The sequence below is a fragment of the Protopterus annectens genome, chromosome 4.part0, assembly GCF_019279795.1.
Source record: "Protopterus annectens isolate FY-2018-M chromosome 4.part0, PAN1.0, whole genome shotgun sequence".
Lineage (NCBI taxonomy): Eukaryota > Metazoa > Chordata > Ceratodontiformes > Protopteridae > Protopterus > Protopterus annectens.
The window spans coordinates 608,291,620-608,308,743 of record NC_056733.1 but is presented as its reverse complement, the minus strand read 5'-3'; the positions used below and the strand labels follow the sequence as shown (position 1 = coordinate 608,308,743).

Genomic DNA, 17,124 nt, shown 5'->3' with positions numbered 1-17,124 from the left:
AATGACACAGCACTCCTCTCTCCTGTGAGCAAGATGTTACAGTATTCTTTCTTGGCCGGAAAAATAAATGGAAGTGTTGCAGGTGTGAGACAAAGCCTCTTGAGCATTTTCCTGTCCTTATCTGATCCGTGATCTTCAGAATAGTACTTGCGATAACTTCAAATGTGTCTAAATGCATTTATGATGGCTGCACTCTGACCAACACCTTAATTTCAACTCTGCCAGTATAAATGCAGAAACTGAGAAAAAATAGCTAGTGAAAATGTCATTTTGGGTAAAATTCATTTACTGGCTAGTAAGTACACTGCTTGTATGCTAGCAAAGAAGAAGAAATTTAGAGAACCAGAAAAAAAAATCAACCAGAAAATGTGAAGAGAAAATGCTGACTGTGAAGAATCATGCAGCTGTTCGGCAAAAATAAGTTCAACTTTCAGTTTTGGTACAAAAGATGACTTCCAGTAATGGAAAGTCATCCACCCCTGGTAACTATCATATTGGCAGCACACCCCTTAGAGCTGACCCAGTAGTCAGGGACTTAGAGACACACTTAGACAGTAATCTACCCTTTGACCATCACATGTCTACAACAGTGAGGAAATCATTCTATATTGCATGGCATCTAGGTCCAAGGAAGTCATTGTTCCACTGTATTCGGCATTCATCAGAGCTATCATTGAGTACAATGACCCCTTGGTATGTACCTAACCAGGCATATCCAACAATTGGAATGTCCACAGAGGTTCCTCACTAAAAGAATAGAGGGCATAATGTATTCTTAACTGTTTTCTGCATTATTTCTGTAATTGTTTTAATTTTAGTGTTTGGATATATTCATTTTAGAAGTGGTTAATTTCTTTCCTTTGATTATGGGGACACGGTCCAAGGTTTTAAAAAGTGTAAGGCCTAAGGCTACAAGGTTCTGCCTCAGGACCTTTGCTGTCTTTGTGTTTACTACCTGGGGGAAGCGCATATGAAAGCTGACTGTGAAGCTTGTGGCTTCTTTGGTACTAGGGCACTACAAGGCCACAGGGACAAATTGGTGTTGAAAGGTTTGATTCCTGTCAAGGAAAACAACTGCACCCAGGCTTTATCACCATCTTCATCTTCACAATCAGCTTCCTCTGCTTCTCTAACTAAAATAACTGATAAGCCTAAACCCATTAAAGAAAAAGAGAAGCCAAAAGAGAGAGAGAAGAAAGAAAGAAAGAGATACAGAAAAGAAGTTGTAATAAACAAGAAAGCACTGTCTGTATCCATCAGAACTCTTGGGTCCAGCACCATAAACTCTGATAGTCAGATCTGCTTGCTATTTGAATCCATTCACCAGTATCTCTTCCTTATTTTTCTCCAGAGCCAGCGAGTCCTAGGCTCCACTCCCCATTTTTACAGGAGAGGCATTTCTGTAGACCACCTTCGGTGGCTCTTTCATCAAGGTCCTTCTAATTATTGAGGAGCCTTACTGAAGCAGACATTGAAAGACAATGTGGAAGTTCCTCCGCATGCAGATATGGCTAGGGGTTCTCCCGGCACCATTCCCATTGGGCACACTGGGTACAGGTCCAGCCATCCCACAAATGATTTCTTCTTTTTGGGTCTAAACTTCAGATCTTGTACCCATGGTTCCTAGCCTTCCTGGAGCACCCATTTTGGATCCAACAATACTCCTGACTTTAACTCAGATGGTATCCATTAATCTCTTGACTTCAATTTTGTTGGATCTGGATGACTCAGAGCAGAATTTTCAGTGCTGGAACTGAAGGGGTGAGTCAACTCCAAAGCTCTCAGATCCATCTCTTTCCATCTGAGCTTCCACACTCATTGGCTTAGCTCTGTCATTAGCCTGTGAGCCATGACGGATTGTAATGGAGGACGTTCCTCCTCTCTCTCTTTCAGATCAGAGGAGTGTCTTTTTGGCTCAGATTGTGGCCTTGGCTTTTCAGGCATTTGAAAGGTTGTTGCCAGGCCAAGAGAAGAAGCATCTTCCCTCTGTTCAGCTCTGTCCCAACCCTTGTTGGATACTGCCTCTGACTCTAGATGTCCAGATCGACTGGGACAGTCAGCCTTATTCATCCTTCAGGGTGTTTACCACATGAGTTTCCAGTCTGATTCTGACCCTTTTCAGGAAGCCCAAATGAGATTGGTCCTACAAAACAGTCTTGTAAGAGGATACATTTGAATTCCTCCCTGGACTCAATCACAGAAACACAGACTTAGATAACTGTGAAGTGTTCCCATGATCCCCTCCAGAAGATGTTGCCTTTGGTGACATTCTGGAATTGATGAAACAAGTGAGTTAGTCTGCCGATATGCCATCTCCTGAGGAGTCATTGTTCTTTGAGGCATTTGGAGTGGTGCTGCCTGCTGATAACCTCATAGACCTGATGGCACAGCAGACTTGGAAGGATCCCGATGTGGTGGAGCCGATCCCAAGGAAATCAGACAAAGTCTCAGTCACCCCTAAAAACAGGATGCATTGGAGCAAGGGTCCCTCAGCAGATGCCATGGTTTTGGTAGCAGCCATTAAGAAGTAACTCTTGGAACAGAGTAGATTTGTCCATCTCCCTAACAGGAGAAATGGACATGTGTGTAAATAACTTTTGTATTCAAAGTGCTTAACTGTCTTGCCCATATGGCATGCTTTTGGAAGGACCTCACCGAAAAGAGCTTACCAAGCCCCTCTCAGGTAACTTACTTGTGGGTATCCAGAAAGCCATGGAGTCCCATTTTTCTATCCTGCAGTCAATTTCCAATTTATTCATGGATCTGTTTTCTAATACAGCTGATGGTACAACAGCAAGCACGGGCATAGCCTTCCTTTGGCACACCTGTGTGCAATTCTGAGACTTTGCAGAAGTCTTTAATACATCCTTCATCTATGCTGTTTTTGATGGTTTGTTGCTTTTTAGACCAAAAAAGACACTTACCAGGAGTGAGCAAGTGGTAAGACCCTGTCTGCTATGGAGAACCATTTCTCCACTCCTCAAAGGACCTTCTTGAGGATCCGGGGAGGGGGGATATTATTCAGAAAATCACAGGGTTTTAACCAAGGAGTTCCTGTGGGCAGACGCTGCGAGAGCAGAGAAGGGAACGCTTTCAATGGATGTTGGCCTAGAGGCAGAGGATGGACTACAGAATCAAGGATTTCATGGTCCTTTCATCAAGAAACCCTATCAGTAATCCTGAAGATTTGCCTGACTGCCACATTGTGGGGGCAGTTTGGGGGCACTTATCTCTGCATCCTCAAGCCTGGCAGGCAGTCACACAAGATTGTTGGGTACTGAGGAAAATCACCAGAAGTTATGCAACTCCCTTTTTTCCCTCCTAGAAAAAGTAGAAAGATTCCTGATGTATCACCCAGTCAAATGCAATCCACAACAACAGAAACATCAAAGCTGTTAGAAAAACAAGTCTTCTAGCAGCACCCCCCCCTCCCACAACCAGTTAGGATCCAGCATCTATTCCAAGTTTTTTATAGTTCAGAAGAAAAAAACACAGGGGAGCTCAGGCCAGTTTGGGACCTAAGCCACCTCAATCAGTTTGTAAAACAGGCAAAGTTCTAGATGAGAATGGATGACAGAATGAGCTGAATAGATCACTAGGATGCCTAGATTCATATTAAGATAGTGAGGCAGTCCAGAAGATTTCACCTTTTCCATCTAGGAGCCAGTCATTACCAGTTCAGGGCACTACCCTGTGGTGTCAGCACAGCCCTTGGGGTGTTCATCAAAAGAATGGTGGTAGTGGCAGTGTGTCCTAGACTGTTAGGATTCCAGGTGTTACCATATTTAGACAATTGGCTCTTCACGTCTCCAACCAGGGATCTTATGGTCCAAAAATGGGACTTTTTGCTCCAGTTTGCACAGAAATTGGGAATTACAGTGTTTCAGGCAAAGAGCCAGTTGACAGACCTACCCAATGGATAGAGTTCATCAGATGCCACCTGAATATGATCAGCCAAGTAGCCAATCTCCCAGAGCCCAGGATTTCATCCCTTCATTGATTAGCTGTTAACATTCTAACATCCCTAGCTTCACTCAAGACTCATTCTCTGACTGCTAGGGTTAATGGCTTCAATGATTACATTAGTTCTCCTAGCAAGATGCCACATGAGAATTCCTTAGTGGACCCTGTTGGTGCAATGGTCCCAAACATTGCATCTTTTACATGTTCAAATTCATCTAAACCCTATTTGCAGGACTTGTATGAATTAGTGGTTGACCTTCTGAGTGGTGATAGAAAGTTGACCATTCTACCCATCTCCTCCAATGGTTATAGTAACCACTGATGATTCCCTCTTGGGGTGGGGGGGTCATTTCAAAAGGAAGACAGTCCAAGATTCTTGGTCACACGTAGAGGCCAGTCTTCTCATCAGCGTCATGGAGATGAGAGCAGTATTCCTTGCATTTCAGGCTTTTCAGGGCTCTTTCCCTGTGGGTGTGATTTCTATACAGAGAGACAGGATAGAGTCTGGTTCATCGACAAAGGGGGGTGAGGAGATACTCTCATATCCACTTTGCCGGGAAGCCATGAAACAGTGTCAATGAGCACCATCTTCCTGTCACTTTCTCACACAACACATATCCTGGTGAGTTCCAGTGTGCTTGCAGACAAGCTAAGCAAGTCCATCAGATAATGGCAATTCAAGTCTTCTGTCTCTGAGGCCAACCTTGCTGTGATCTTTTTGCTTTGTACCTAAACAGCAGTTACTTTGCCCTAATCCCTCCACAGGGTCAGTCACTGATGGATGTTCTAGTCCATATATGGCTGCTGGGTCTTCTCTCTGCTTTCCCCCATACAGTTGATAACAAAATGTATTCAGAAAGCCAGAAAGTGTAAGGCCAGAGTAATCCTCATTGCTCCCTTTTTGTTCTGGCAAGCTTGGTTCTCCTTCCTCTGGCTTCATCTGGTACATCATCCCCTGGACATTGAATTGCTTCCTGAGTCACCCATCCAGGCAGCCTCTCCCAGATCTAAACATCTTGAAGCTAACCACATAGTTCCTCCAAGTTTAATGGTGGCCAGAGATGCCAAGCTGTCCACTTTGTTGGTTCAACTTTTATCAGCTTCACAGAAACAAAATAACAGGAATGTTTACCTCAGCAAGTTGAAGAGGTTTATTTGGGTATCTCCCAAGGGAATATATCCTTTTTCAACACTGCTTCCTTCCATCTTAGACTTCTTGTCAGATCTTTTCCAAAAATGTTCCAGTTTTTCAGCAGTCAAGGTTCAGTTAGTAGCCATTTCCAATTTCCATGCTGGACACAGTCAAACTCACATAGTTTCATAAACATTTCCAAGGCCTTTTTTGAAGGGAATCTTTTTATTGAGGGCCTTCTACAAGAGATCATTTCCTCCATGGGACATATGGAACATGTTACAGGCCTTAACTCAGGCTCCTTTTCAATGAGCAGCTACAGTGGATTTGAAATTTCTTTTTTAGAAAACCATTTTTAAGTGACCATTACTTCCATGAAGAGAATGAATCCCACTTTCTTCCCAAAGGTGGCATCTGAAATTAACTTTAACTAGGCTATCAGTCTGCCTGTATTCTTCACAAAATGTTCTAAAAAAGGAAAGTGTATTTTATATTTGCTGGATGTTCATAGACAACTCAAATTTTATCTGTACAGGACTAAGGATATTAGGAAACATGATCAGTTGTTTGTTCCTTTCTCCAAAGCCAAACTAGGCCAAAGTGCGTCTAAGGCAATGCTATTTAGGTGGCTGTCTGACTGTACTGCCTTTGTCTACAACAAGTTGGGACTATCCTTACATAAAAAACAAAAGAACATTCTGCAAGGGCTATAGCTACTTCTACTGCGTTTGTTTCGAGTCCCTACTGACTAAATATGCAGTGCAGCTACTTGGTCTGCTGTCCACACATTTGTTCTTGCTACCATCTGGATGTACAGTCCAGATCCCATACATCCTTTGGCTCCGCCATTCACAAGAATATCCTTCTTTGATACCTCCTAGGTGTTCACTAGCTTGGGAATCTGTCCCAAAGGTTGGATTGCAGGAAAGCAGACGACAGCAGATAAGAAATGTATGCATTTACTGTAATGATAGATCCATGTTGTCTTGTTTTCATCTGGACAACATCCCTCCCTCTATCCTCCTTCCAAATGGTATCCTAGTACTCCCCTTTGAATGGCTGGACCTAGCCAGTGACCTTGTCATTCTGCAGCCTCAGACTGTTGTTCTCTTGTTACAGCCATGTCCTTGTCCATGTTGTACACTAACACCTTTTATTACGGAAGTAGATTAATTTACTGGTTATGAGCAGGCAAACCTGATCTGAGGTACTTTGCAAAATAGAGGGAATTATGGGTAGGGAAGGAATCAGAGCCCTGAATCCACAGCTTCTAAAAGGTGTAGAGGTCAAATTCTTTAACTCATAGGTATAACCAAATGAAAACAAGACACCACAGGGATTTCCAAGATGGCTGCACACTGAGTGACTGTTTAATTTCAGCTCTTCCAGTGTGAAAACAGAAACTCACAAAAGAGAGCCAGTGAACTTGTTTACGGGTAAATTTCAGTAACTGGCTATTAAGTGCACTGCCTGGATGTCAGCAAAAAAGAAATTCAGAGAATCTGAAAGAAAATCAGTCACAAAAGGTGAGGAGAAAACACTGACTGGGAAGAATCCTGCAGTTGTTAAGCAAAAAGCAGTGCAAGCTCCAGCTTTGGTGCAAGACATGACTTCCAGTAACCTAGAGGAAACAATAAGTCAAATGTACTCAGAGCGGATTAAAATAAATGAATCACTGACCGTATCTATCCCTCCCTCCATCCATCCTCAACCCCTTTTTCCAATTTTGCACATGGGATCAGGGTGTCACTTCAACAGTGACAATCATCTTGAGCCAAGGTTTACACTGACGGGTGGCTAGCCCTGCCATGGTAGTTCATCCGTACCACAGACTTGCATACACACTCACACCTATGGCCAGATTAGTGTGTCCAGTCCACCTATTGCATGCCTTTGGAATGTGGGAGGAAACTGCAACACCCAGAGGAAACCCACGCGACTGCAGGAAGGACATGCAGACTCCACACAGAAGTACAATAACTGGCCTAGACAAGATAAAATTTATATTCAACAGAAAGTTTGCATTTAATTGAAATTTTCAGCACAGATCGAATAATTATTTTAGATCATGCACTGATAAAAATGCAGAGAAATAAAGTAAAAATGAGACACTGGTGCTTTCCCATATACCTGTTTAAAACAAAGGAGTTTAAGGAATTGGGTAGAGGACTTTATTTGACAGTTATTAGGGAGATAGAAATATCTTTAGAGGTTATAGCTACTGAGTGGGATAAAATGAAAATGGGGTTTAAAAGTAGGGTCAGAATAAAAAGATATAGTTAAGAAGTAATAGGAATTACTAAAAGAGGCTGACAAAGGTCAAAGTATTGAAGAATAAGGAGAATCTCACAGAACAAGAAGAGGCACAGTTGCAGAGTGATAAAGAGAAAATAAGAGAATTTTTGGAAAATGTGCACGAGTTTAGAAAGATTTCTGCTATGAAGTATTTTTGATAACAACTCCAGAACACAAAAACATTTAGCACAATGACTTAGGCAACAGAAAGTAGAAAGGGTTGTCACCAAACTTAGTGAGTCCATAGCAAGAAAAATAACCAGAGAGATATTTTGGAAATTTTATAAAAAAATGTATAAGGCAGATAAATGTGAAAATCAAGAAAGAGCACAAATGGAAATGTTTATGGAAGACTTAATTATGCCAAAATTAGAGGTAGATGAGGCTCAACAACAAGCAGTTAAAATATGAGGAGATGAGATAAAATGGTGATGCGTAATCAATCTTCAGGAAAGTCTACAGGAAAAGATGGTATTCCAGTGGAAGTTTGGTAGCTAGGAGGGAAGATTGTGTTTAACAGTATTTTAAAAGGAATGGAAGCACCAGCATCTTGGAAGAAAGTTGTAGTGGCTATGTTACTTAAAGGTGTAGTTATTAGTTGAATATAGAATAGAAGCTGCTGTTAAAAAAGAGATAATTAGTATGGTATATAAAATATTGCATGATAACGATAAAAATCAGTCACTGAGGTTAGAAAAGTTTGGGAAGAGAAACTGGTAAAGCAATTTACAAGTGAACAATGGGAGACGTATATGATGCCCACATATGCAACAAAGTCCCAGAACATTTAGGATTTTTGCTCGGAAGAGTTTGTATAGGTGTTTTTTATACTTTACATAGATTTTAAACTTTTTCCTTAAGTGGATATTAAATGTTGAGGGTGTGATCGGAAAGAAAGAGGGAACATATGTTTTGGGAGTGTAATGAGTTGGCAGATTTTAAGCTCCCTACAAGAGTACTCTGTCAGAAATATTGTTTGAGCAAATGGCTATAACTACGGAAATGAAAGAATATCTGAATTGCCTGGTTATAGATGGGCCTTGTTAAGTTTAATTCTGTTGGCTGCCAAAAAACAGTTACTAGAAAATGGAAATCAAACCAACTGTATCCAAAGTATTGAATATTGTAAAAGAGATAACACTGGAAAGAGGGATCTTTAGAAAACGGAAAGAGCAAATTATATAGAAATGAATGGAAATTTTAAGAACAATGCATGCAGAATAATGTTCAGGAAAAGGACGAAGAGTGAGATTTAGGGCAGGACCTGAGCAAATTATATAATGCTGGACTGATAATAGTTACAAAGAAAGAAAGAAAATATGAATGATATATAATGTATGTCAAAGAAAAAATGTTAATATGGGTTATTTCCTTTTCTATTAATGTATGTTTACCTGTGTCTTAAATAATGATGATGTAATAAAGGTCTTTAAAAACATATATATGATCTTTTGAATACAGTTCATGATGACACTTAAGTAACTTTGATCTCTTAGGATTAATAATCAAAGCAAGGAGAAAGAGACATATTAGTGCCACCCTTAAAAAAGTATTACTCGTCAAAAAAAGTCACGTTGCTATAATAAAGTAATTGTATGTCATGCTTTGTCCTTCAATTTGTTGCAGTACCTTACTTAATTTTGCAAAGACAGTCACCCGAAACTAAGGCAAGTCCTTGGAACATAAATGTGGCCTTAAAATGCACTTATTTCTAAGTAAAATCTCTTTTGCACACATCTCTGTATAAGGCTTCCTATTCATTAGATGAACAACACACTGCAGACCTTCATTTCAACCTCTGTTAAATTATTTTTGCAAAAAATGTTTTGTGTGTGTGTGTATGTGTATATATATATATATATATATATATATATATATATATATATATATATATATATATAGCTTCAGAATTACTGCTGCGGTTACTGAAGTTGTGAAGCATGTTTATCAAACTTGTAGTCTCTAATGACTGATTATTGATTTCTACAGGCAAGAGCAAAGTACCTGGAGGTGGCAAAGAGAATGAAGGAATATGAGGACAGGAAGTATGAGTGCTGGAAAGATGAAACTGAGCAGGTACTACCATCTCTTCTAAAAAGAAGCCTGCTTGTAAAAGTCCAGGTTCCTGCAGCTGCAACTCATGGATGTCATGACTCTTCTGAATCAGTAAGTGTGAAATGTTATGATTCATGTTAAGATAAACCTCTTTTAGAGTTTACAGATGTGTGCATTTATCTACACATGAAAACATGTTTTGCATTACTACAAGTTTTAAGTAGTAGGATAGGATTTAGGATTTGTTGTATACTGATAATACTGAGTAATTTTGGTGCTTTTCATCCAAATGCCATGAATTTTGGTGTGTGCAGTGTTCCATCTCAGACTAAAATAATATGCTGAAAGATATTTTGGAATCGGATAGTAGTTGTGGAGACCCACTACTAGAACAACTGAAAACTGACATTTCAAATTCATTATTGAAAATAACAGATCTGATGTTGTCAGTTTTCATTACATCCTCAAAACTGTGGGTGCGCATCCAATCTTCACATCTGACTTAGCCGTTGCAATAGCTTGTGGAAACCAAAAACATCTCATGCTCTTCCCTTACCTATAATGCACCTTTCTAAGTTACCCCAGATCTCATTTGCCACTTTGCAAAGACATGGTTTCTCCAATTGCTCTCAGGCCAGATAAAGATAAGCCGACTGATTTTAAAAAGTGTCAGAAATGTGGTCACAAAATACCTTTTAGTGAATCTCATATTTTGTATTACCTTGGTCCCCTTCACCTTCAAGAAGACTGCACTATCTGTCACATGTTCAACCACAGGGCTTTGGTTGAATGCAAAAATAAGCTTATATTGAAAGTTGTTTGCCTTCCTGCTTTGGTGAGGAAATTTCTGGAGCCACACCAAAAGATAAAGTAAAAGGAAAAGAAAAGTTCAGGCAATCTAGTACTGCTTCTTGCTCGTCCTCCAGAGTCTCGGACAAGGGAAGGAAAAGACCTATTTTGGAGCTGACTCCTCCCTCTGATCCAGCTACAAAAAAGATCAAGACATCGGATCCAATAATTTTATTGGCTTCGAAGGCAAAAACTCCATAATCTGTAGATCTGTACCAGTAGATGCCATGCTTGTGGCAGCAGCCACCAAGAAAGAACTTGCCAAAGAAAGTTCTTCTGTCTATCCTCCTAATAATGAGTCCAGGACAATGGATAGATTTGGGAAGCATGGTTATGCATCAGTGACCTTCGCTCTGAGGTCCCTGAATTTTCTTTCACATTTTACAACATTGCAAAGGGATCCGATCAATGAGCTATCAAATACCCTTTCAAGAGCCATGTCTGAATAAGGACAAGACTCAGTTGCTTCTCAGTTGTCCACCCTACAAGCCATATCTAACTCTTCTATGAGGCTCATTTCTCATGTAGCCGAAGGAACAAGTAGAGCAGCGGGTTTAGGCATATCCATAAGAAGACATGCCTGGTTGTGCTTATGTGACTTCACAGACCCTTTCAAGTATTCATTCATCAGTGCTCCTTTTGATGGCTCTTCCCTGTTCAGTCCAAAAATAAGAGTGAGCTTGTCCAGGTGTGAGAAGGATGGGAAGACCCTATTTACCATGGGTATATGTTTTTTCCACTCCGCAGAGACCTTACTCCAAGAATCAGAGAAGTAGTGGAAAGATGCGGTTCAAGAAATCTCAAGGATTTTTTCAGAACAATTGTGGAAGTAGTCACCTTAGAGGCAGAGGGGGAAACTGTAATGGATGATGCCACCCTTGCAGCAGAGGAGGTCCACAAAATCATGAGCCCAAAGATGCTTTCTTTGGTAGACCCTTCCAGTGCTCCTGAAAGGAGGGCTGATTTTCCTACACTGGAGACAATCAGGGGGTCAACTATCCTTCCACCAGAGAGCCTCTCTGGAAATAACATCTGATATGTGGGTGCAGAGGATCATTTCCAGGGGATACTTTATACCATTTTCCCTTTCTCCTCCCCAAAACAGAAAAATCCCTGATGTTCCACCCAGTCAGCAGGATCTGGCAGCCATTCAAATTCAAAGGCTGTGCTAGAAAAGTGTCATCCAAAGGTGTCCCTAGACCAGAGAGAATCCAGAACTTACTCAAGGTTCTTTTTAGTACCAAAAAAGACAGGGGACTGGAGACAGATTTTGGATCTCAGTAAAGTAAGCAAATCAGTTCAATGCAGCAAGTTCCAAATGGTCACGGCTCAGTCCATTCTTCTGTTCTTGGAAAAGGAGGACTGGATGTGCTCTATAGACCTTCAGGATGCATACTAGCACATAAAGATGGACAGATGATCCAGAAGGCACTTAACACTTCTGGCTGGGAGCAAGTCATTATCTGTTCATAGCACTGCCCTTTGGTCTCACCACAGCCCCCAGGGTATTCACCAAATGCATGGCAGTGGTACCAGCTCACCTCAGACTGCAAGGATTTCGGGTGTTTCCATATTTGGATGATCGGCTCATATCTGCCCCAACCAAGCATCTTCTACTAAGAGCAACAGACAATGTTATCCAAACTTGTTTCAATCTGGGAATAACTATAAATTACAAGAAATCATTACTGGAGCCCACTCAATGTTTAGAATTCATAGGGGCAGTTCTAAACACAAGTGAAACAATAGCTTCTCTCCCATCTGCTAGAGTAAAAGCTATCAGATCACAAGTCAGGAAAATTATAAACAATACAAAGTTTTCTGCACATCTGGTTCTACAGGCTCTAGGATCTGTGGTGGCAGCAATAACACTTGTTCTGCTGGCGAGTTTCACATGAGAATTTTGCAGTGGCTTCTTGTAGCACAGTGGTCAGTTTTCCACCAACCAATGTTGACTCAAATAAGATTCACCAACATTTGCAAGACAGACCTATTATGGTGGATTCAATCCAATCAAGTCCTACAAGGCCGTCTGTTCATTTCCACACAGCTAATGGCCACAGTGACCATGGACGCTTCCCACCTAGGGTGGGGGGTGGCACTTTCTGGGGAATACAGTCCAAGGTGCTTGGTTCCCAGAAGAGGCCAACTTGCATATCAGTGTCCTAGAGATGAGAGCATTGCTACTAGTGCGCAGGCTTTCCAAAATGATCTCCCCTTAGGGACAGTTGCAGTTCAAACAGACAACACGTCATAGTCTGGTACATCAGCAAACAAGGAAGAACCAAATCCTACCCCTTATGTCGAAAAGCACTAAGAGTGTGGCAATGGGTGATCTCATCCAACCGCTTTCTCATAGCAAAGCACATTCTGGGGAAATCCAATGTAATAGCTGACAAATTGAGCAGATGCATGTTGATGCCTCATGAGTGGTCCCCTCAATCACATAGTTGTGGAAAGAATAATTTGCAAATAGGGCCAACCTTTCTGTGATATTTTTGCCTCTCCGCTAAACAACAAGTGCAGCAGGTATTTTGACCTGATCCCCCCACAACGGGAGTCCCCAAGGGATTGGCCCCTCCAGTCAATGGTATGCCTTTTCTGTGATACCGTTAATCCCCAAATTTCTACAGAAAGGTTGAAGAGCAAAGTAATCCTCATTGCACTGTACTGGCCTCAGCAGATTTGATTTCTCTTCCTATGGCCTCAGTTATTGACACAACCATGGATTCTGGCTCCAACTCCAGACCTTCTGTCTTACTCGATAAGTATGATTCACTCAGACATTCCAAACCTAAAGCTAACTGCTTGGCTTTTCCAGTTCCATTCATAACCAAACAACCTATGCTCGCTTCTCCACATTCTCTTATCCTCTCATAAGCTATCTATATGTAAACTGTATTCTAGTAAATGGAAGAGATTTGATTTCTGGGCACTGAAAATTGACCCTGACCCATTCTCGACTCCGATTCATAGGATCCTTGAGTTCTTAGCTTAGGAGCAGCTTTTTCTACAATAAAGGTACAACTAGCTGCAATTTCCAATTCTCACACTGGATAGCAAGGATCTTCAGTTGTTTCACACAAACTCTATAACGCTTTTCTAAGGAGAACTCTTTTGCTTAAACTCCCTTATAAAGACCCTATTCCTCCTTGGGATCTGATTTTGGTGCTGCAAAAAATTATACAATCCCCTTTTGAACTTGCAGCTACATATGATCTGAAGTTCCTTTCTTGGAAAACTATATTTTTGGTGGCAGTAATATCTTTAAGAAGAATTTCAGAGATTCAAGCATTGTCATCCTAACCACCATATTTGATTTTTCATAAAGACAGGGTTTCATTACGTACTAATCCATCCCTTTTGCCTAAAGTAGTGTCAGATACTATCAACCAATCCATTAATCTACCAGCGTGCTGTCCAAGATTTTCAAATAAAGATGAATACCTGCTACGTAGGGTTCCTATTACCAGTTCGCAGACTCAGATTGTCGAATGCGTCTTGATTGAACTGAAAAGAGCGAAAAGGCAAAATAGCAATGTGACTTTTCCCTGGGAAAGAATTCGCTTGGCTGCTTTCATTACTTTGCCGTTTTCGGCACTGTAGTGCGATCTCGGAGTTGGTATATTTAAGTAGGGGGGGTCTCCCCCCCCCCCACATTATGTAATATTTTAATGTTTTGTTTTTTGTTTTTTTTTTTATTTTGGAACAGCAATTTTTTTTTCTCTGGGAAAAAAATTGCTGTTCTGAGGTTTCGACGTTGTAAGCTTTTGCTTACAATGGGGTCCATTATCATTCGCTTTTGTAAGCATGCGATAATATAGACCCGCTACATATACTTGATGTTCATAGACAATTACATTTCTACCTTCATAGAATAGAAAGTATAAGAAAATCTGACCAACTTTTTGTCTCCTTTTCAGATGTAAAACTGGGAAATCCAATGTCCAAAGTAACATTATCTATATGGATCATAGATTGTATTTTTTACATTTACAAGAAACGAGGTCTGAAATTCTGTAAACCTTTGCGAGCCCATTCAGCCAGAGCCATGGCGACTTTGTCAGTATTTCAGTCTAAAGCGTCCATGGATGATATATTTGCAGCCACTACTTGGGCTACCCCTCATACTTTTGTTACTCTTTGCAAATTAGATTTGGTCTCCCGGGGAAGAGCTTCCTTTGTTTCGATGGTTCTGAGGAACATACTTCCATGAGTCTACCCAGGGTATAAGGTAGCTGGGGATGCTGTCCCACAGATTTGAGAATAGAATGAAAAAAGACAACATCAGATAAAGAAGTTATGTATGCACCATGACATTCCATCCATGTTGTCCATGTTCATTCTTCTTCAAACAACCCACCCTCCATTCCCCAACCTTGCTACTCCTGCAAGATCAAGTGGTCATAAATTATAATTTTTCTGTACTCAGCTCCAGAATAAGCCACACCTTTTTCTTGCTATACTTAATTGTGTGTGGGTGTGTGTGTGTGTGTGTGTGTGTGTGTGTGTGTGTGTGTGTGTGTGTGTGTGTGTGTGTGTGTGTGCACGCTCGCGTGTAGAGACACACACACACACACACATATATATATTTTTTCTTCATATGTCTAGCAGCAAACAAGATCTGAGGTGGTTAAAGCCTTTACCTCCTATACACAAGGTACAAGGTTTGATCCTGACCTCTAATCAGTACCTGTTTGGAGTTTACATATTCTTCCTGTGTCTCTGTGGGTTTCTCCCACCTCCTAAAAACATGCTGAATGTTTTCATCTCAAACTCGCTCAAGAATGGAGATGTGGGCTGTAGCACATACTCTAGGTGGTGCTCTGTAGGGGAAAAAGCTGCACAGACCAGTCACTTTAGGCATTTATGGTAGTGCACAGTATCCTCAAGACAGGAATAGGCAGATAACAGACTGCACACCGTGGCAGGGCTAGCCACCTACCAGTCTAAAAATATAGCTGTAGGTGATTTGGTTGTGTTGACTTGTGTCCTCAAAACGGGTATGAGTATTTGCTGTTGATAAGTGGCTTGAGGACTGACCTATGCCAGGGACCCATGCTAATGGTGGGAAGTGTGTATGTGCCTCTATTGGCCAGTGTGTCCCTGCCATAAAACCCAGCAGCACTGGGTAAATAAGCTACTGGCTGGATGGTGCCCAGCTTAGATTACCTGTGATAGCTCTTTCCTCTTTGTTATTTGCTTTATATTTAGAGCCATTGGCAAATAACATAAGAGACTCAGAAATTCTAGGATATAATTGGTATGGTAATCACAAAAGTTGGCTTTATTTGCAGATGATATTTTGTACCTAATAAATCCAGAAAAGGACATCTAAGTGTTGTTGGACATTCTGAGACAGTTTCAGATCTTTTTGAGATATAAAATTAACTAAGATAAATCAAAGGCTATAGCCGTACATTATGTACCCAAGCATGAGTTGGTTCAGCAATATCTATAATTATGATTACACAATAAGAAGTATTTAGGTGTATAGTTTAAAAAGGCTTCTGTTACAGCAACTAAGGATGTGTAGGAAGAGACTAAACAAAAGATAATACAAAAAATGAGAAACTGGAAGCTCTTTGATTTGGATGTGGATAGTAAAATACAAAGAGTGAAAATGATTTTAATACCTTTAGTTTTATATACATGTCAGGCCTATTTGTATTAGCCAGAGGATAAGTTGTCAACAAAAAAATAATAAAGAGTTGAAGGAGTTTATCTGGGAGGAGAAGAGGGCAAGATTTCAGTGGGATAAGTTGATCTCTCCAATGGAACAAGGTGGTTTAGGATTACCTGATTCAAAGGGATATCTAGAGCTACACAGTTATGGCCCATATATATATATATATATATATATATATATATATATATATATATATATAATACAAGTAGAAGGTTATAATTCAAAGTGGAAAGGGATGACGATGAAACAGAGAGTAAGTTCAAGAAATAGAGAGTGAGATTTTGAATTCAGATCCTTAAGGAGAATGTAACAACCATACACTATCCTCTGGTATTATATTCATAAAGTAACAGAAAGTATTGTAAGCACTAAGCCAACATGAGTATGGAGAAAGATGATTTTCCCAATATGGATGACTGCAACAGGGGAACAAAAGAGAGGCAAAAAGAGACTGGAATTTGCTGATGAAAATTGACAAAGGAACCGAGGTAATGGTAGCAAATAACTACAGAGGTTACATTAATAGAGTGGGATGAGGCTGAGAAGACATTTGGACCACAGGCTAGAGACTGCTTTTCCCATCAGGGACTGATATCAAAGTATAGGCAAAGAGAAAGAGATAGGGGAATCTTTAGTGAAAACCCTGCTCTCGTAGAGTTTTTAGTTGACTCTAGAACAGAAGCTGTTGTTAAAAAGGGATAATTAGTAGAGCATCTAAAATATGCCATGATAATTATAAGAATCAAGCAGAAGAGGTTAAAAAAGATTGGGAAAAGAGACTGGAAAAGCAATTTACAATGGAACAATGGGAGAACATATGTATGCATCCCAAGTGTGCAACAAAGTTCAGAAGGTTTAGGATTTTTGCTTGGAAGTGTTTGCATAAGTATTTCATAACTCAAGCAGACTTGAAAATAAATTTTCATCAAGAAGATAGCAAATGTTGGAGGTGCGATGGAAAAGAAAGAGGTAACTGGCAAATATTTTGGAAGTGTAATTAGTTGGCAGATTTTAAAAATTCACTCCAAAGTACGCTGTTAGAAATACTGGGTGAGCAAATGGCTGTAACTTAGAAATGTATTTGTTTAAGATGAGACACATCTAAATTGCCTTGAAATAGTAAGGCCTTGTAAGTTTAATT

At 40.4% G+C, this 17,124-nt stretch overlaps 1 protein-coding gene across 1 annotated transcript in view; it reads left to right on the top strand.

Moving 5' to 3' along the window:
* Nucleotides 1-17,124, top strand: part of DNAH10 (dynein axonemal heavy chain 10) — a 5,879,077-nt gene that overhangs the window by 1,291,363 nt on the left and 4,570,590 nt on the right. The window contains exon 15 of the mRNA XM_044069759.1: nucleotides 9,380-9,556. Coding sequence (XP_043925694.1) covers nucleotides 9,380-9,556 — 177 coding nt within the window. The remainder of the gene's footprint in view (nucleotides 1-9,379; nucleotides 9,557-17,124) is intronic.